Source organism: Homarus americanus, unplaced genomic scaffold (genome assembly GCF_018991925.1).
Source record: "Homarus americanus isolate GMGI-L3 unplaced genomic scaffold, GMGI_Hamer_2.0 scaffold24618, whole genome shotgun sequence".
Taxonomy (NCBI): domain Eukaryota; kingdom Metazoa; phylum Arthropoda; class Malacostraca; order Decapoda; family Nephropidae; genus Homarus; species Homarus americanus.
This window is the reverse complement of record NW_024713878.1, coordinates 121,148-136,214: the sequence shown is the minus strand read 5'-3', so window position 1 is coordinate 136,214 and position 15,067 is coordinate 121,148. Positions and strand designations below refer to the sequence as shown.

General features: G+C 44.1%; 1 protein-coding gene and 1 long non-coding RNA gene across 5 annotated transcripts; both read left to right on the top strand.

Moving 5' to 3' along the window:
* The first annotated feature begins 933 nt into the window (after positions 1-933).
* Positions 934-13,593, top strand: LOC121874909 (glutamate receptor ionotropic, kainate 2-like). Of its 4 annotated transcripts, XR_006090509.1 has the most exons (12): positions 934-1,221; positions 3,734-3,837; positions 4,328-4,525; positions 5,484-5,642; positions 6,048-6,229; positions 7,052-7,245; positions 7,473-7,572; positions 7,787-7,979; positions 8,500-8,694; positions 9,108-9,487; positions 12,287-12,501; positions 12,616-12,628. XR_006090509.1 is itself a non-coding variant. In XM_042379270.1 (11 exons), exons 5-11 carry the CDS (start codon positions 6,193-6,195, stop codon positions 12,295-12,297), a joined length of 1,110 nt encoding a protein of 369 aa, XP_042235204.1. In that variant the 5' UTR covers positions 934-1,221; positions 3,734-3,837; positions 4,328-4,525; positions 5,484-5,642; positions 6,048-6,192; the 3' UTR covers positions 12,298-13,593. The 4 variants fall into 4 exon arrangements, 3 of the variants coding, with proteins under 3 accessions (XP_042235204.1, XP_042235186.1, XP_042235195.1); XM_042379270.1 differs by having other exon boundaries at positions 12,287-13,593; XM_042379252.1 differs by lacking the exons at positions 12,287-12,501; positions 12,616-12,628 and having other exon boundaries at positions 9,108-10,677.
* Positions 13,594-13,719: 126 nt separating this feature from the next.
* LOC121874926 lies at positions 13,720-14,546 on the top strand. Its single transcript, XR_006090510.1, has 2 exons — positions 13,720-14,207; positions 14,282-14,546. It is a non-coding gene; the product is annotated as an uncharacterized LOC121874926 (long non-coding RNA).
* Positions 14,547-15,067: the final 521 nt, after the last annotated feature.

Below are 15,067 nucleotides of genomic sequence, written 5' to 3'. Positions count from 1 at the left end.
TACGGGTCGTGTAACAGACGAGATGTTACAGGCTGTTATAAACGGGAGTAACTAACCTAACGTACTTTTTGACCCTATCACATTTAATGAAGTTAAATTTAAGTAACTATTAAAGAGTGTGTTAGAGAATGCGTGAGATAGGTGGGGTAAACACTGGTTTGGAAACAGAGTAGTGGATGAATGGAACAAGTTACCAAAGATCATCATTAACTCGAATACGCTGAATTGCTTCAAACATAGGTTGGATGCTCATATGAGCAATAGGGGTTGGGTGTAAACGGGACTGCCCAGTATGGGCCAATAGGCCCGCTGCAGTTTCCTCCATTCTTATGTTCTTATGTTCTTAAGTGTGTGTGTGAATACGTGAGAGTGCGTGCATAGTTTCTAATGATGACTCTCTCTCTCTCTCTCTCTCTCTCTCTCTCTCTCTCTCTCTCTCTCTCGTGTGTATATAAGATGGCCAAGCAAGGAGGATTGAGTTAGGTGGCCAGTCATTTGTCATCACGGGTTATGAAAGACTTGGCCACCTTCCTGCAACGTGAACAATGCCGGGCCAACAGAGCCCAGTGGTGTGTGTGTGTGTGTGTGTGTGTGTGTGTCTGTGTGTGTCTCCTTATATATATACTTTAATTATTTGGTCTTAGGGCATGTGTATGTATATATGTATATTTTAAAGGGGTAAGGGGTAGAGAAGGGATAAGGGGTGGTGGTTAAGTAAGGGAAAGTCTAAGGGGGGTTAATTATGGATAAAATAATCTACGGACTATTATCACCGTGTTAAGAGTGTGACCTCGTTAGTGGTGGAAATAATAATAATAATAATAATAATAATAATAATAATAATAATAATAATAATAAACAAGAATAATAACCAAGATTTAATGTAAATATTTATCTGAGCAACTCGATAATTTTTCACAGGATGAACACCACTGCCTCTTATTGTTATTTTCCCAGGACGAGTACGAACACACTTCAACCACCTCCTACCACCCTCTTGCCCACCGTTCTCTTTGCCCACCATTCTCTTGCCCACCGTCCTCTTGCCCACCATCATCACTCTTTACCCACCATCACCTCTTGCCCACACAGCCCCACTCTTGCCCACCGTCATGAGGGGGCTGGTGCAGTACGTGACACTAGGGGTGTGTTGGAACATGGTGGGCAAACTTCATGACAGCAGCCTGCCCCTCGCCATGGCCCACTTGCCCACCCCGGGAGGTAAGTCTTGTCTATCTTACTCCACCTCACCTCACCCAACATCACCCCACCTCACCTCACCCCACCCCACCTCACCTCACCCCACCCTCCCCACCTCCCCCACCTCACCCCACCCCACCTCACCCCACCCCCCCACCCCACCTCACCCTAGCCCCCTCCCCACACACAAGCGAGTCAGGTAACATAACACCGTGTCACATAATGCTAACACACTGATGAACAATATTTGAACACGACCACCTCACCTTTACCTGTGCCACGCCTATATGGGCTACATATCTCCACACCCATCTGGCTACACAACCACGCCCACTTGGCTATAAATATTGACAGCCCATACACCAACCTCACAGCCTTACGTGACCTTAACCATCCCCACAGTGACCTAACATGACCTCATTATCCCACATGACCTTAGAGCGAGTTCAAATTACATATGACATTCATGTTTAACCTTTAACCAAATTTTCGTAGATTTATCCAAAAAATTTATTAGTAATAATTTTTTTTTGAGACTGTTTACGGTAGAAATTGACCATAATAAGAATTTAGCTCCGACCGACAGTGACAGCTCTCGGTCTTCATCCTCCTTCTTCCCGTTTTCTGTAATGTAATGTAAGTGTTGCTCAGGCGGATGTGGGAGTTAAGCGACCTTCACAATGTAAATAAACACAAGGATGGAGAAATATTACGTATGTATGTATGTCTGGGGTAATTACACGAAAGCGCTTGGGAACTTCGTGTTTTCTTCTTTCCTTGTGGTTATCAGCATATACCTGGATCACGCGCAATTACAGTGATTTACTTGCATATACTGTATATATATAACGCTCTTCCTGCCCACTAGTAGTAATACAGTATCTTGTTATGGGTGAAAGTGATGTAAACAAGGGTGTGAAAATGTACCTAAGTGTTCGTAAGTGTCGGAGACGAGATTCTAAATGACTGTAATTACTAGATTGCTGTAATTAAAGCTGTACTCTCTTAATTACAGCATCTGTGTCTCTGTCTTTGCAGTAAATTAAGTTGTTTACTAATCTACTATTGATTATTGCTGCCACACACACACACACACACACACACACACACACACACACACACACACCTTGTCATTGTAACACAGGGGTAGTAATTGATAGATGACCGCCCTCCACACTAACGCTTGAGCAATAACTTCGGAAATCAATGAAGAGATTGTTCCCTTGAGGGCGAGCATTACTTCTTGTGTTTGTTTAGTTGTTTATTGCTCTCCTTGTTTATTATTTTTGTTGTTTTTGTTTGTCTTTGTTGTTTTCATTTACCTGTGTCTTAGTTGCTGTGTTTGTTGCGTTTGTCTGTGTTTGTTTGTTTTTGTTTATTTTCAATTATTCTTCCATGTTTATTTACTTATTTTCTTTACACATCTAATTAAAAACTCCTCCACATATTAATAATAACCTCCAGTTAGCATGACACCGTAACATAACCCGTAGTTAATGATGGACAACTGTGCCATAACCCGTGTGATAATTACACTACTAATCATTACACCAAAATACCTCCAGAAAAATAATTATGTCCTGTGCTTAAAATAACACATTAAATTACATAATGAAGGGGGGGGGGGTAATTACGATCGTTTAATGGCATAGGATAATAATAAGGGTAATTACTAAGCTCATAAATTAGATAAGGATATTGGTTGAGGTGATGTTGACATGACCTCAGGTGTGTGGAGGTGATGTGATGGACAGGTATGAAGTACGATTACGTTAACCTTTTGAGTACGATTACTTTAACCCTTTGAGTACGATTACTTTAACCCTTTGAGTACGTTAACCAAACAAAACCTAACCTAACCAAATCTAACGTAACCTAATCCAAATTTATCTTGGTAAAATAATCACACCCAAATTTAACATTGATTGGCTGTTAATACGAGTTGTTTATGATATAGATTATGTAAACACTGGCTTAAAAATAAGAGCTTAAGTGTATTGACTAGATAATTACTGAGCTGCATTGTTTATGTCTGGTGATAATTTGTTTTAGTTTTCCTTTGAGTCCCGTTTTCTATTGTGATTAGAGAGAGAGAGATAGAGAGAGATAAAGACCGAGAGAGAGACAGGGAGATAGTGGGAAAGAGAGATACGGCGATAGAGAAGGATGGGGGAAGGGAGAGAGAGAGAGAGAGAGATATTCGCTCCTCCTCCTCCTCCTCCTCCTCCTCCTCCTCCTCCTTCCTTGTTAAACGTGCCGACTCACCTCCTTAGAGTTTTAACGAGCGCCATTGAACTGGTGATTGGCCAAATAAGACCAGCCTTAATGGACCCCCAATCATAGTGGACCCCTGAAGTTAATGAAGTCAAAACAACAAAAAGTGACTTAATGAATAAAGGTGTTGTGGAGTGGTGGTAATAAGGTACAGGTAACATGTTGATTGTTGATGCATATTCTCTCTCTCTCTCTCTCTCTCTCTCTCTCTCTCTCTCTCTCTCTCTCCGTCACTCACCGTCACTCTCTCCCCATACAGAGAGTGACCAGCAGTACCTCAAGAGTTACCTGACCAGGATGGAGAGCCGGAATATGGTCTCTCACAACTTACAGGGCCGCGACGTGCCCATTGCCCTCACCAACGTAAGCAACTCCTTGATTACTTGCTTGAGTGGGTGGTACCTTGTTTGAGTGTATTTCTTCTGGTTTGCTTGACAGATTGTGGGACTTGATTTAATGGCATTATTCTTGTTTGTGCAGATTAGTTTGTTTGAGTGCAGCAGTGTGAGTTTGTTTACTAGGATGTAGGTTAGCTTAAGTAAGGTTTCCATCTTGTTTGAGTGTATGTCTTGTCGATCTAATCTTTTATGCTTTCTCTCTCTCTCTCTCTCACCCTCTCTCACTCTCTCTCCCTCACTCTCTCTCTCACTCTCTCTCACCCTCTCCCTCACCCCCCTCTCCTCACCCCCCCTCTCTCACCCCCTCTCTCCTCACCCTCTCCTCACCCTCTCCCTCACCCTCTCTCTCCCCACCCCTCTCTCTCACCCTCTCTCTCCCCCTCTCTCCCTCTCTCTCTCCTCTCTCTCTCCTCTCTCTCCCTCTCTCCCTCTCTCTCCCTGTCTCTCCCTCACAGTACCCACCGTTCCTGCACATCATTAGGGAGAGAGGAGGCAACAAGGTGATGGGCAGAGGCATGAGCTGGGAGCTAATGATGACTCTGGCCAACTACTTCAACTTCACCCCCGTCCCTCTGGTGGCCGAGGATGACGTTATCGGCCTCAGGAGTGAGAGTGGGGAGTGGAAGGGCGCAATGCAACTCCTGGATAGTAAGGTGTGTTGATTTGGAGCGGAGTTGGATTATTGTCTTTGTTTCTTTCTTTGTTTCTTTAGTTTTCCTGCCTCACCATACACTGACATGAGTCTTGCTTCAACACACACACATACACACGCATACACACACACACACACACACACATATCAAACATACACTCAACGTACGGTTTACTTAACCAATCAATGACGAGGATTCACTTTGCAACATATTCGTCAATTGCAAAACATCACTAAAGGAGGTTACCACGTTGTTAATTCCCCATCAGGTACTACCAATTAAAATTTTGGGGGCATTTTTTTTTTTAAATTTTCGTTTTTTTTTACAATTTACGTTTTTGTTATTTATTTTTTTACAATTTACTTTTGTTTTTTATTTATTTTTTTTTTATTTTTTTTTTTACACCCGCGTCCTGGGCTGTGTTTATCGAGCCAAATAATTGAGAGAGAATTAGTTGAAAATTGGTGCGTTTATTTTTATTTTTTATTATTATTATTTATTATTTTTTTTAAAGTGTGGAGAGGTAGAAGAGGACTTTGTGCAATGCTAATGAATGAGGGTTATTGTGAATGTATGAGTGGGGGAAGAGGGAGAGAGAGTGAGAGAGAGGGAAGCAGTGAGTGAGGAAAAGGAAGGAATGAATGAAGGGTAAGAGGGGAACGGAGGGAAAAGAGGGAGAGAGTGTCAGAGTGCGTGAAAGAAGGAGAGAGGAAAAGAAGGAATGAGAGAAAGAAAGGGGAGAGAGAGTGTGGGAGGAAAAGAGGGAGAGAGAGGGGAAGGAAAGAGGATGAGGGAGGGAGGGGGGGGGCAGAGAAAATGCGTGAACTAGGGAGAGAGGGGGAGAAAAAGAGATGGGGGGGAAGGAATTGGCTCTTACCCTATCTCCCTCAATCATTATCCTCTCTCCATTTCTCTCCTAATTCCCACATTTATCACCCCTTTGCCCTGTCTCCTCCAGGTGGCTGAGCTGACCCTGCTACCTGTGACCATCACCGCAGCACGGGAGGAGGTTCTCGACTTCTCCCTCCTGCTGGGGACAACCACCTTCGGTATCCTGGCCAAGAGACCGAAGGATTCCCCTAAGCCAGACGCCCTCCTGAAACCCTTCAGTCTTGAGGTGAGGGGGGAGGGGAGGGGAAGGGAGGGGGGGAGGGGAGGGAGGATGGGGGGAGAAGATAATGCAAGTGTTATAGATATCGGTGCAGGTGTTGCAGGTGTTATATTATGAATGGTATTGTTTCACAGGTGTAATTAGTGGTGCTAAAGGTGTCAATTGTGGTGCTTACTGTATTTATTACTCTATATTTATCTGATGTTGTTACAGGTGCCACTACTGTATTGACGTTTGTGTTTATGTATTATTCTGAACTGTGTGTGTGTGTGTGTGTGTGTACATCTGTCTTTGTTAGTTTTCTCCACTCTCTCGTGATAAACTCTCCCTCTCACCTCATTCCTCCGTACTCTCCCTCCCTCACTCTCTCCCTCACTCTCTCCCTCACTCTCTCCCTCACTCTCTCTCCAGGTGTGGTGGTTGATCCTGGCGGCCACAGCGGTGATGGGGCCCCTCATCTATTTCATCATCGTGGTCAGGGTGAGGCTGTGTAAGGGTGACCCCAGACTGACCCGGGTCTTCCCTTGACCAGTGTGTTTGGTTCGTGTACGGCGCCATGATGAAACAGGGCAGTATGCTGAAGCCCATCTCCGGTAGGTGATGGGAAGGGGAGAGGGGAAGGAGGGTAGGAGGAAGGGGAGGGAGGGGGAGGATAGGAAGGGGAAGGTGGTTTGTGTACGGCGCCATGATGAAACAGGGCAGTATGCTGAAGCCCATCTCCGGTAGGTGATGGGAAGGAGAGAGGGAAGGGGAGGGGGTAGGAAGGGGAGGGGAGGGGAGGATAGGAAGGGGGAAGGTGGTTTGTGTACGGCGCCATGATGAAACAGGGCAGTATGCTGAAGCCCATCTCCGGTAGGTGATGGGAAGGGGCGAGGGAAGGGGAGGGGGTAGGAAGGGGAGGGGAGGGGAGGATAGGAAGGGGGAAGGTGATGGGGTAGGTGATGGGGGGGAGGGGAGGGGAAGAAAACAAGAGAAAGAGGGGATAAAGATGGGAATTAAGGAAAGGAAGAGGATAGAGAAAATAAGATAGAGCAAAGAAAAAGTAGGAATACATAGATGTGATAAATGTGTGATTCTCTCTCTCTCTCTCTCTCTCTCTCTCTCTTCTCCGACGTAATTTCTTTTCTCTTTACCATCATCTTCTCTCCATCTTCGCAGACTCTTCACGTATCTTCTTCACTACATTATGTCTCTCTTCTCTTAACCACCACCACCACTACCACTACCACTATCACTATCACTACCACCAACATCACCACCACCACTCCATCACCACCACCACCACCACCACCACCACCACCATCACCACCACACACCACCATCATCACCACCACCACCACCACCACCACCACCACCACCACCACCACCACCACCACTACCAGTATCACCATCTTCCCCTCATCCTCCACACACAGACTCTTCACGTATTCTCATCGCTACGTGGTGGTTATTCATCATGATCGTCACGTCATTCTACACGGCCAACTTGACAGCGTTCCTCACGTTCAATGGCCTCAAGTTGCCTATAGAGAAGGTGGAAGATCTCGAGAACTTACCTGGCGTGTCCTGGCTGGCCTTCCGGGATGGTGCCCTTGTCGAAGTCATCACGGTGAGCTTCTGGGTGTGGCTGTGGGTGTGGGTGTGGGTGTGGCTGTGGGTGTGGTTGTGGGTTGTTATTATGAATGTTGTTATTGTTTGTTATTGTTTGTTGTTGTTGTTGTAATTAATTTTTATTCTTTATTTTCCTCCTTCTCTCTACCTGTAACGGGACTAATTATCGTGTTACCTGTTTACCGGTACCTGCGGACACCTGTGGACACCTGTGGACGCCCTCAGACTCACCCTAAGTTAAAGGTCTTGAGGGATCTTCAGGCTAAGGGCCGGGGCAGGTTCATCAACTCACGGGCGGAGGCTGTAGCTCTGGTGAGGACGAACGGTACGTGTCTGTCTGTCTGTCTGTCTGTTTCTTTCTCTCTCATCACCTTTACTTACCCCCTCCCTGTCTCACCCCCCTCTCCCTCACCCTCCTCCACCCCTCATCAACCTCATCACCCCACTCCACCCCTAACTCCTCCTCCCTCACCCTCACCTCTCTCCTCACCACTTTCATCACCCACTCACCCTAACTCCCCCTCCTCCCTCACCCCCAGAATACGTATACATAGACGACATGCAAGTCCTCGAGTACCTTATACAGGAAGACTTCAAGACACAGAGGAGGAAGGAGGCGAACGAGACCTGCAGCTTCTACACCACCACCCTCACCTCCGATAAGGGCTTCACCTTCTGGTATGGTTACGGCTTCAGGAAAGACAGCGAGTACTCTGATCTCTTCAACGGCTTGTGAGTTATGTACTGTACTGTTGCTGTTAATGGTGGGTGAGGGTGGGTGGGTTGGGTGAGTGGTTGGGTTGGATGGGGTGGGTTGAGTGGGTGAGGTGGAGGTGAATGGTGGGTTGGGTGGTGGATGGTTGGTTTGGGTGGGTTGGGGGTGAGGTGGGTTGGGTTGGATGGGGTGGGTTGGGTGGGTGAGGTGGGTTGGGTTGGATGGGGTGGGTTGGTGGGTGAGGTGGGTTGGGTTGGATGAGGTGGGTTGGTGGGTGAGGTGGATTTATAGGATGATTTAGGTTGAGATGGGTGAGTGACTACAAAGAGAGCCTTTGTTTAAGTGGATGGATAGATAGATGGATAGATAGATGGATGACTGGATGGATGACTGGATGGATGACTGGATGGATGACTGGATGGATGGGTGGGTGGATTTCCTCACATACAGCCATAAACACTCCATGCTGTCCAGCTATTATCACCAGCCATCCTACACCATCCTTCACTAATATCCTTCCTTCCTTCCTTCCTCCAGTTTCCGCCGATTATCCTTCTTCGGGATCCTGAACTTCCTACACGACAACGTCACCTCCAACAGCCCAGTGTGTACCCTACCTAAGGGCTTTAAGGATCGTCGCCTCCAGAACAAGGACTTCTACACCACTTACGTCCTGGGCTCGGCGGGCGTCCTGGCTGCTCTTACTGCCCTTATCTGCGAGTTTGTCTGCCGGTGAGCTGTAGGATTTCTCTTGATGTTTGTCTTGTAGTATTTTGTAGGATGTAGTTGTAGGAGTTGTAGTGTTTCGGGGGCTTTTTAAGTGTTAAGTTTCCTTCATCCTGTTTTAAGAAGTCCAGGATGACACTGTAGGAATTTAATGATCTTGCATGACGTGAAGGACGCTGTGATTCAGAGTCTCAGTGTGTTATTGAAGCTTAAGAACCGTAGGAACCAATTCTGTGAGGTTTCCAGTGACCTTTAGAGGAAGAACGTGACCTTCACCCTCCCCAAAGAATGCTTACTTCATTCCACAGCATTACATAGGCTTCCTCAGCACAAGTTCCCTACAGCACCAACACACAGGCGACTGGTAGATGAGTAGGGAATTAATCAGGGTTTTAGCCTCGGTTTCCGTCTCCCTCCAGGAAGAGCAGGAGGACCGGACGTAACATGACTCCTCCCACTACGACGTTTACGGGAAGGATGGGCTCGACTCTCGGCTTCGGCGGGTCCTCCCAGGGCGTCCAGGACCTCAACTGGAGCAGCAACCTTCCTCCATTACCCAGCATGAGACCGAGGACGCCCTTCGAGGTGAGATATCCGCACTACAACAACAGGATGAGCTCCTCTAACACCCCCGCCGACGGGAGGAACTCGAAAAATGTCCAAATGACCATCTCGGCGAGGCAGCAGCAGCAGCACCAGCAGCAGCAGCAGCAGCAGCGACCACGGCGGGAGAAACAACACTCTCACAGGACGGGGAACATGTTTCTCGAGACTCAAAGAAGTCCTTATATTATTGAAGGTAAAATCAATAACGTGAACGTGCTGTGGGACCAAAAGAGCAGTAAGTTGATCATGCAAGATGTGTCTAAACTCAATGGTAACGTGGCGTACATCGAGGGCATCCCGTACGCCTTCTTGCAGTACAATGACACTGACGGTCCTAAGACGCAGAAGATGATTCTTACTGACCTTATCTGAGAGTGTGTGTGTGTGTGTGTGTGTGGCTCAGCTAAAACAACCACCAGATAATACCACAATAATGTATAAATTATTAACGCGTTTAAAATAGAATAATTTGCATGCAATGTTGAACTACATTTACGGGGACAGTGAGTATATTTAAATGTGAAAAGTTGCATGCATAAATTCTTCAGTTATTAGAAGAAAAAGAGTTTAAGAGCATGCAATTTGCAACTCAAGACAACAAGAGCATCAGTGAGTTTGTACCAAATTGCATGTAATATTCAACAACAAATGTGGTGGTAAGGAATATCCCTTGATATATAGTATCTTGCATGCAGTTTACAGCAAAATTTAGAAACATAGAATATATAAGTTTTTTAAAGTATAGTTAGTGGCAATGTTGCATAAATTTACTACTAAGATCTATGCCAAATACCTGAGTCAGGTTGTAGCGTCTCCTCTCATCACTGGTGGAGGTAAATGTACAAACTTAATCTAGAGAAATATTAGTTAGTGTAGTGATGATGTTTAGTGAACCCTTAATGGGGACAATTAGTTACTTCACCCTAGTTACCTGTAAAGACTTCACATAGTTAGTGTTGATGTTTTAGCAACTTAATGTGTCACTTAGAATATTTCTTAATAAACGTTTTTATTGATTAATCTCATCTCAGGCGTTTATACGAGACACACCCACTTTGAATGCACTTAAGCTGATTTTTTTGTGAGTGGTTGAACACACGAGCAACGTTTGTGTAAGTGGCTGAACAACGCCTTAACAACGTTTGTAAGTGGCAGAACACACCTTAAGCAACGTTTGTAAGTGGCTGAACACAACTTAAGCAACGTTTGTATGTGGCTAAACACACCTTAAGCAACGTTTGTAAGTGGCAGAACACACCTTAAGCAACGTTTTTATGTGGCTGAACACACCTTAAGCAACGTTTGTAAGTGGCTGAACACACCTTAAGCAACGTTTGTAAGTGGCTGAACACACCTTAAGCAACGTTTGTAAGTGGCTGAACACACCTTCGTAAGTGCAGAACACACCTTGCAACGTTTTATGGCTGAACACACCTTAAGCAACGTTTTTATGTGGCTGAACACCTACAACGTTTGTGCGGCTGAAACACAACCACAACGTTTGCATGTGGCTGAACACACACCCCAAGCAAACGTTTGTAAGTGGCTGAACACACCTTGCCAACGTTTGTAAGTGGCTGAACACACCTTGCCATTTGTAAGTGGCTGAACACACCTTAAGCAACGTTTGTAAGTGGCTGAACATCCAAGCAACGTTTGGCAAAGTGGTTGAACATAATTTTGGCAACGTTTGTAAGTGGCTGAACACACCTACAACGTTTGTGCGGCTGAACACAACTTAAGCAACGCGTTTGTATGTGGCCGAAACACACCTACAAACGTTTGTGCGGCCGAACACAACCTAAGCAAACGTTTTTATGTGGCTGAACACACCTTGCTAAACGCGTTTGTAAGTGGCTGAACACAACTTGCAACGTTTGTAAGTGGCTGAACACAACTTAAGCAACGTTTGTAAGTGGCTGAACACAACTTAAGCAACGTTTGTATGTGGCTGAACACACCTTAAGCAACGTTTGTAAGTGGCTGAACACACCTTAAGCAACGTTTGTAAGTGGCTGAACACACCTTAAGCAACGTTTGTAAGTGGCTGAACACACCTTAAGCAACGTTTGTAAGTGGCTGAACACACCTTAAGCAACGTTTGTAAGTGGCTGAACACACCTTAAGCAACGTTTGTAAGTGGCTGAACACACCTTTAAAGTTATCGTTTCAGGAAGTGGCTGAATACATCTACAACGTTTGTAAGTGGTTGAACACAATTTTTAAGCAACGTAGGTATGGAACACATCCTTATAACGTTTCGTGGTATTAAATTATTAATTTACAATGTTTAGGTGGTTGACAGTTCCATAACGTTTCTGTAAGCAGCTGAACACACTTACAACGTTTGTAGTGGCCGAACACATTCCAAGCAACGCTCTGTAAGCGGCTCGAACACACCTTAAGTAATCGCTTGCAGGTGGCTGAACAACACTTTAGTAACGTTTGTAAGTGGCTGAATATTACCTTGCTAAACGTTTGTAAGTGGTCAACATTATTCCACAATGTTTAGTGGCTGAACACACTCTAAGCAATCGTTTGTGCGGCTGAACACACCTATAAATGTTGTAAGTGGCTGAATATTAATTTTGCTAACAAGAAGTGGTTGAATACACTTGCTAATGCTTGTAAGTGGCTGAATACATTTTGCTAACGTTTAGTATGAACATTTTCACCTTAGCAACGTTTGTGGTTGAAGTACACCTTAAGCAACGTTTGTAAGTGGCTGAACACACCTTAAGCAACGTTTGTAAGTGTAGTTTTAACCAGCGATATAATCCCTTGACTCTTTCTATATTGCTTCAGGTACACAGAGCAACGCGAGTATTCTGAGGAGGGACTGCATGCCCACGACGTTGCCATACTGTTAGTGCATAGGGCAACAGTACAGGGTGGTGCAGCATGTGGACTGCTCTAGGGGTAGGGAGGAGTGATGTAGGATATGGCAAGGACTTCCTCATGCCCTGAAACGAGATTCTTGTTGGTCCTACAGTCGTTTGGTGAAGGAGAGTTCTCGCGGCCACGATGAGACGAAAGGATCTTGAGGAATTCCTGAGCCTTCGCCCAGCAATTGAAGGATTTCAAGCACTTAAGGACTCCCAAGACCGCCGCCTAAGGATTCCCAAGACCGCAGCCTAAGGATTCCCAAGACCGCAGCCTAAGGATTCCCAAGACCGCAGCCTAAGGACTCCCATGACCGCAGCCTAAGTAAAGACTCCTAAGACCGCAACCTAAGGATTCCCAAGACCGCAACCTGAAGACTCCCAAGACAGGTTGGACTCCCAAGACCGCAGCCTCGGGATTTCCAAGACTGCAGCCTAGGGATTCCCAAGACCGAACCCAAGGACTCCCATGACCGCAGCCTAAGGACTCCTAAGACCGCAACCTAGGGATTCCCAAGACCGCAACCTGAGGACTCCCAAGACCGCAACCTAAGGACTCCCAAGACCGCAACCTAGGGATTTCCAAGACCGCAGTCTAAGGACTCCCATGACCGCAGTCTAAGGACTCCTAAGACCGCAACCTAAGGACTCCCAAAGACACTCACCTCCAAGGACCACCAAGGACACTAACCTCCAAGAACCGCCAAGGACACTTACCTCCAAGGACCACCACGGACACTCAAGGACCAACACGGACACACCTTCAAGGACCACCACCACGGACATTTACCTCCAATTATCTTGATTAAAAAGTCAATGAGTCAAATTTATGGACAAACACACCTGGACACAACACACCTGGACACAACACACCTGGACACAACACACCTGGACACAACACACCCGGACACAACACACCTGGACACTTGGGTAATATCATCATCTAATTCAGGGTTACATAGGTGAGATGATGGTAACAATTGTATATATATATTTACTTTGTGTTTCATTTACATTATAGAGTCTCTACTGTTACTTATAATAAAGAGTTAAGTAGCTATCTAAACCACCCATTAAGTAGATACCACCAGGTGTTGAGTGTCCAGGTAAGAAGACATTGTAAATAATGATTCCTTGAGTAAATTCAGGAATATCTTTGTCAATGGATTGTAAATTTGTAAAATGATTAGATTTTTTTTAAGGAATTTTAATCTGATTTGTAAGTTGTAAATTGTTGTTGTTTATGGGGAAAAAATATGGAATTGGTTTTGTTAGGAGGATTATTTTGTGTTTTTGTAAAAATTTTGTCATTTGTGGAAGAATTTGTCAAAGTTGGGAATTTTATTTATTATTGTTAGAAGTAGGTTTGGTTATACTAATGATCGCTATTAATATTGTTGCTTCGGCTATTATTGTGGTGATTATCTATGATTATTATTATTATTATTATTATTATTATTATTATCTATTATTATTATTATTATCTGTTATTATTATTATTATCTGTTATTATTATTATTATTATTATTATTATTATTATTATTATTATTATTAGTAATTATGATAAAACTATTGTCATTATTAATAGTAGTTATTACAATACTCATCAATACAATAGTTAAGACCCTTAACTACAATAGTACAATACAGTAGTGAGAAAGTACAGTACACACCTGTCTTGCCTGTACAACCCTTCAGTACCGCACAGAGCACAAGCATCACATTAACCTGCCCCGAGATGTACTTAGATGATATTAACCTAACTTAACCTAACCTTACCTAACCTAACCTAACCTAACTTAACCTAACCTAACCTAACCTAACCTAGAGCATAGCACCTTAAGTAACCTGTAGAGCTTTGTTAGGGATATATTACAATGCTCTGTTCCTATATAGCATTAGTAGACAGCAAGTATTTCACGTGTACAGTTAGGTTGATTCTATACAACTAGAATAGGTAAACAAACATGACGTAATCAGTGACGTCATGATAGGTAAACAAACATGACGTAATCAGTGACGTCATGATAGGTAAACAAACATGACGTAATCAGTGACGCCATGATAGGTAAACAAACATGACATAATCAGTGACGTCATGATAGGTAAACAAACGTGACGTAATCAGTGACGTCATGACATAACCCCCCCCCTTTCCCTATAAACAAGACATGTCCGTATGTATGAATGTATGTAAAAATAATACATATATGACAGAAAATACACATATATAAGAAGAGATGTACACGTATATATGTATAGATTTATAAGCACTAAAGCTGGAGGGTATAACAGGTAGAGGTGGGATATTAACCTACCTTTAATTAACAGGTGTACAACTGTTCATTATTAATAAAAACTTCAGCACAAGGTAGTTATGATTCTGTGACCTTATTAACTCTATTACTCCTCTCTCTCTCAGGTGATACAGGTACAGTACAGGTTTTATTCTCGTGCTGCAGGGAGGAGAAGGAAGATACAGTTTTTATGTAATATAGATTTGATTTTGTTTGTTTTTGTTTGTTGAATAAGTAAGTAATTTTTGTTAAGATATGTAATTGAGCTGTTGAGTACGTAGAGTAATGTGTACTCATCAGTAGAGTACATAGTGGTAAGTTGAGTACGTATTGTGTACTCATCAGTAGAGTACATAGTGGTAAGTTGAGTACGTATTGTGTACTCATCAGTAGAGTACATAGTGGTAAGTTGAGTACGTATTGTGTACTCATCAGTAGAGTACATACAGTGATGAGTTGAGTACGTATTGTGTACTCATCAGTAGAGTACATACAGTGATGAGTTGAGTACTTGTCTCTAAGGTGATGGTCAAGTGTTAAGATTGATCCTTAGACGTTATGCAACCAGAAAGGGGAGGTGGGGGAGGGGGAGGG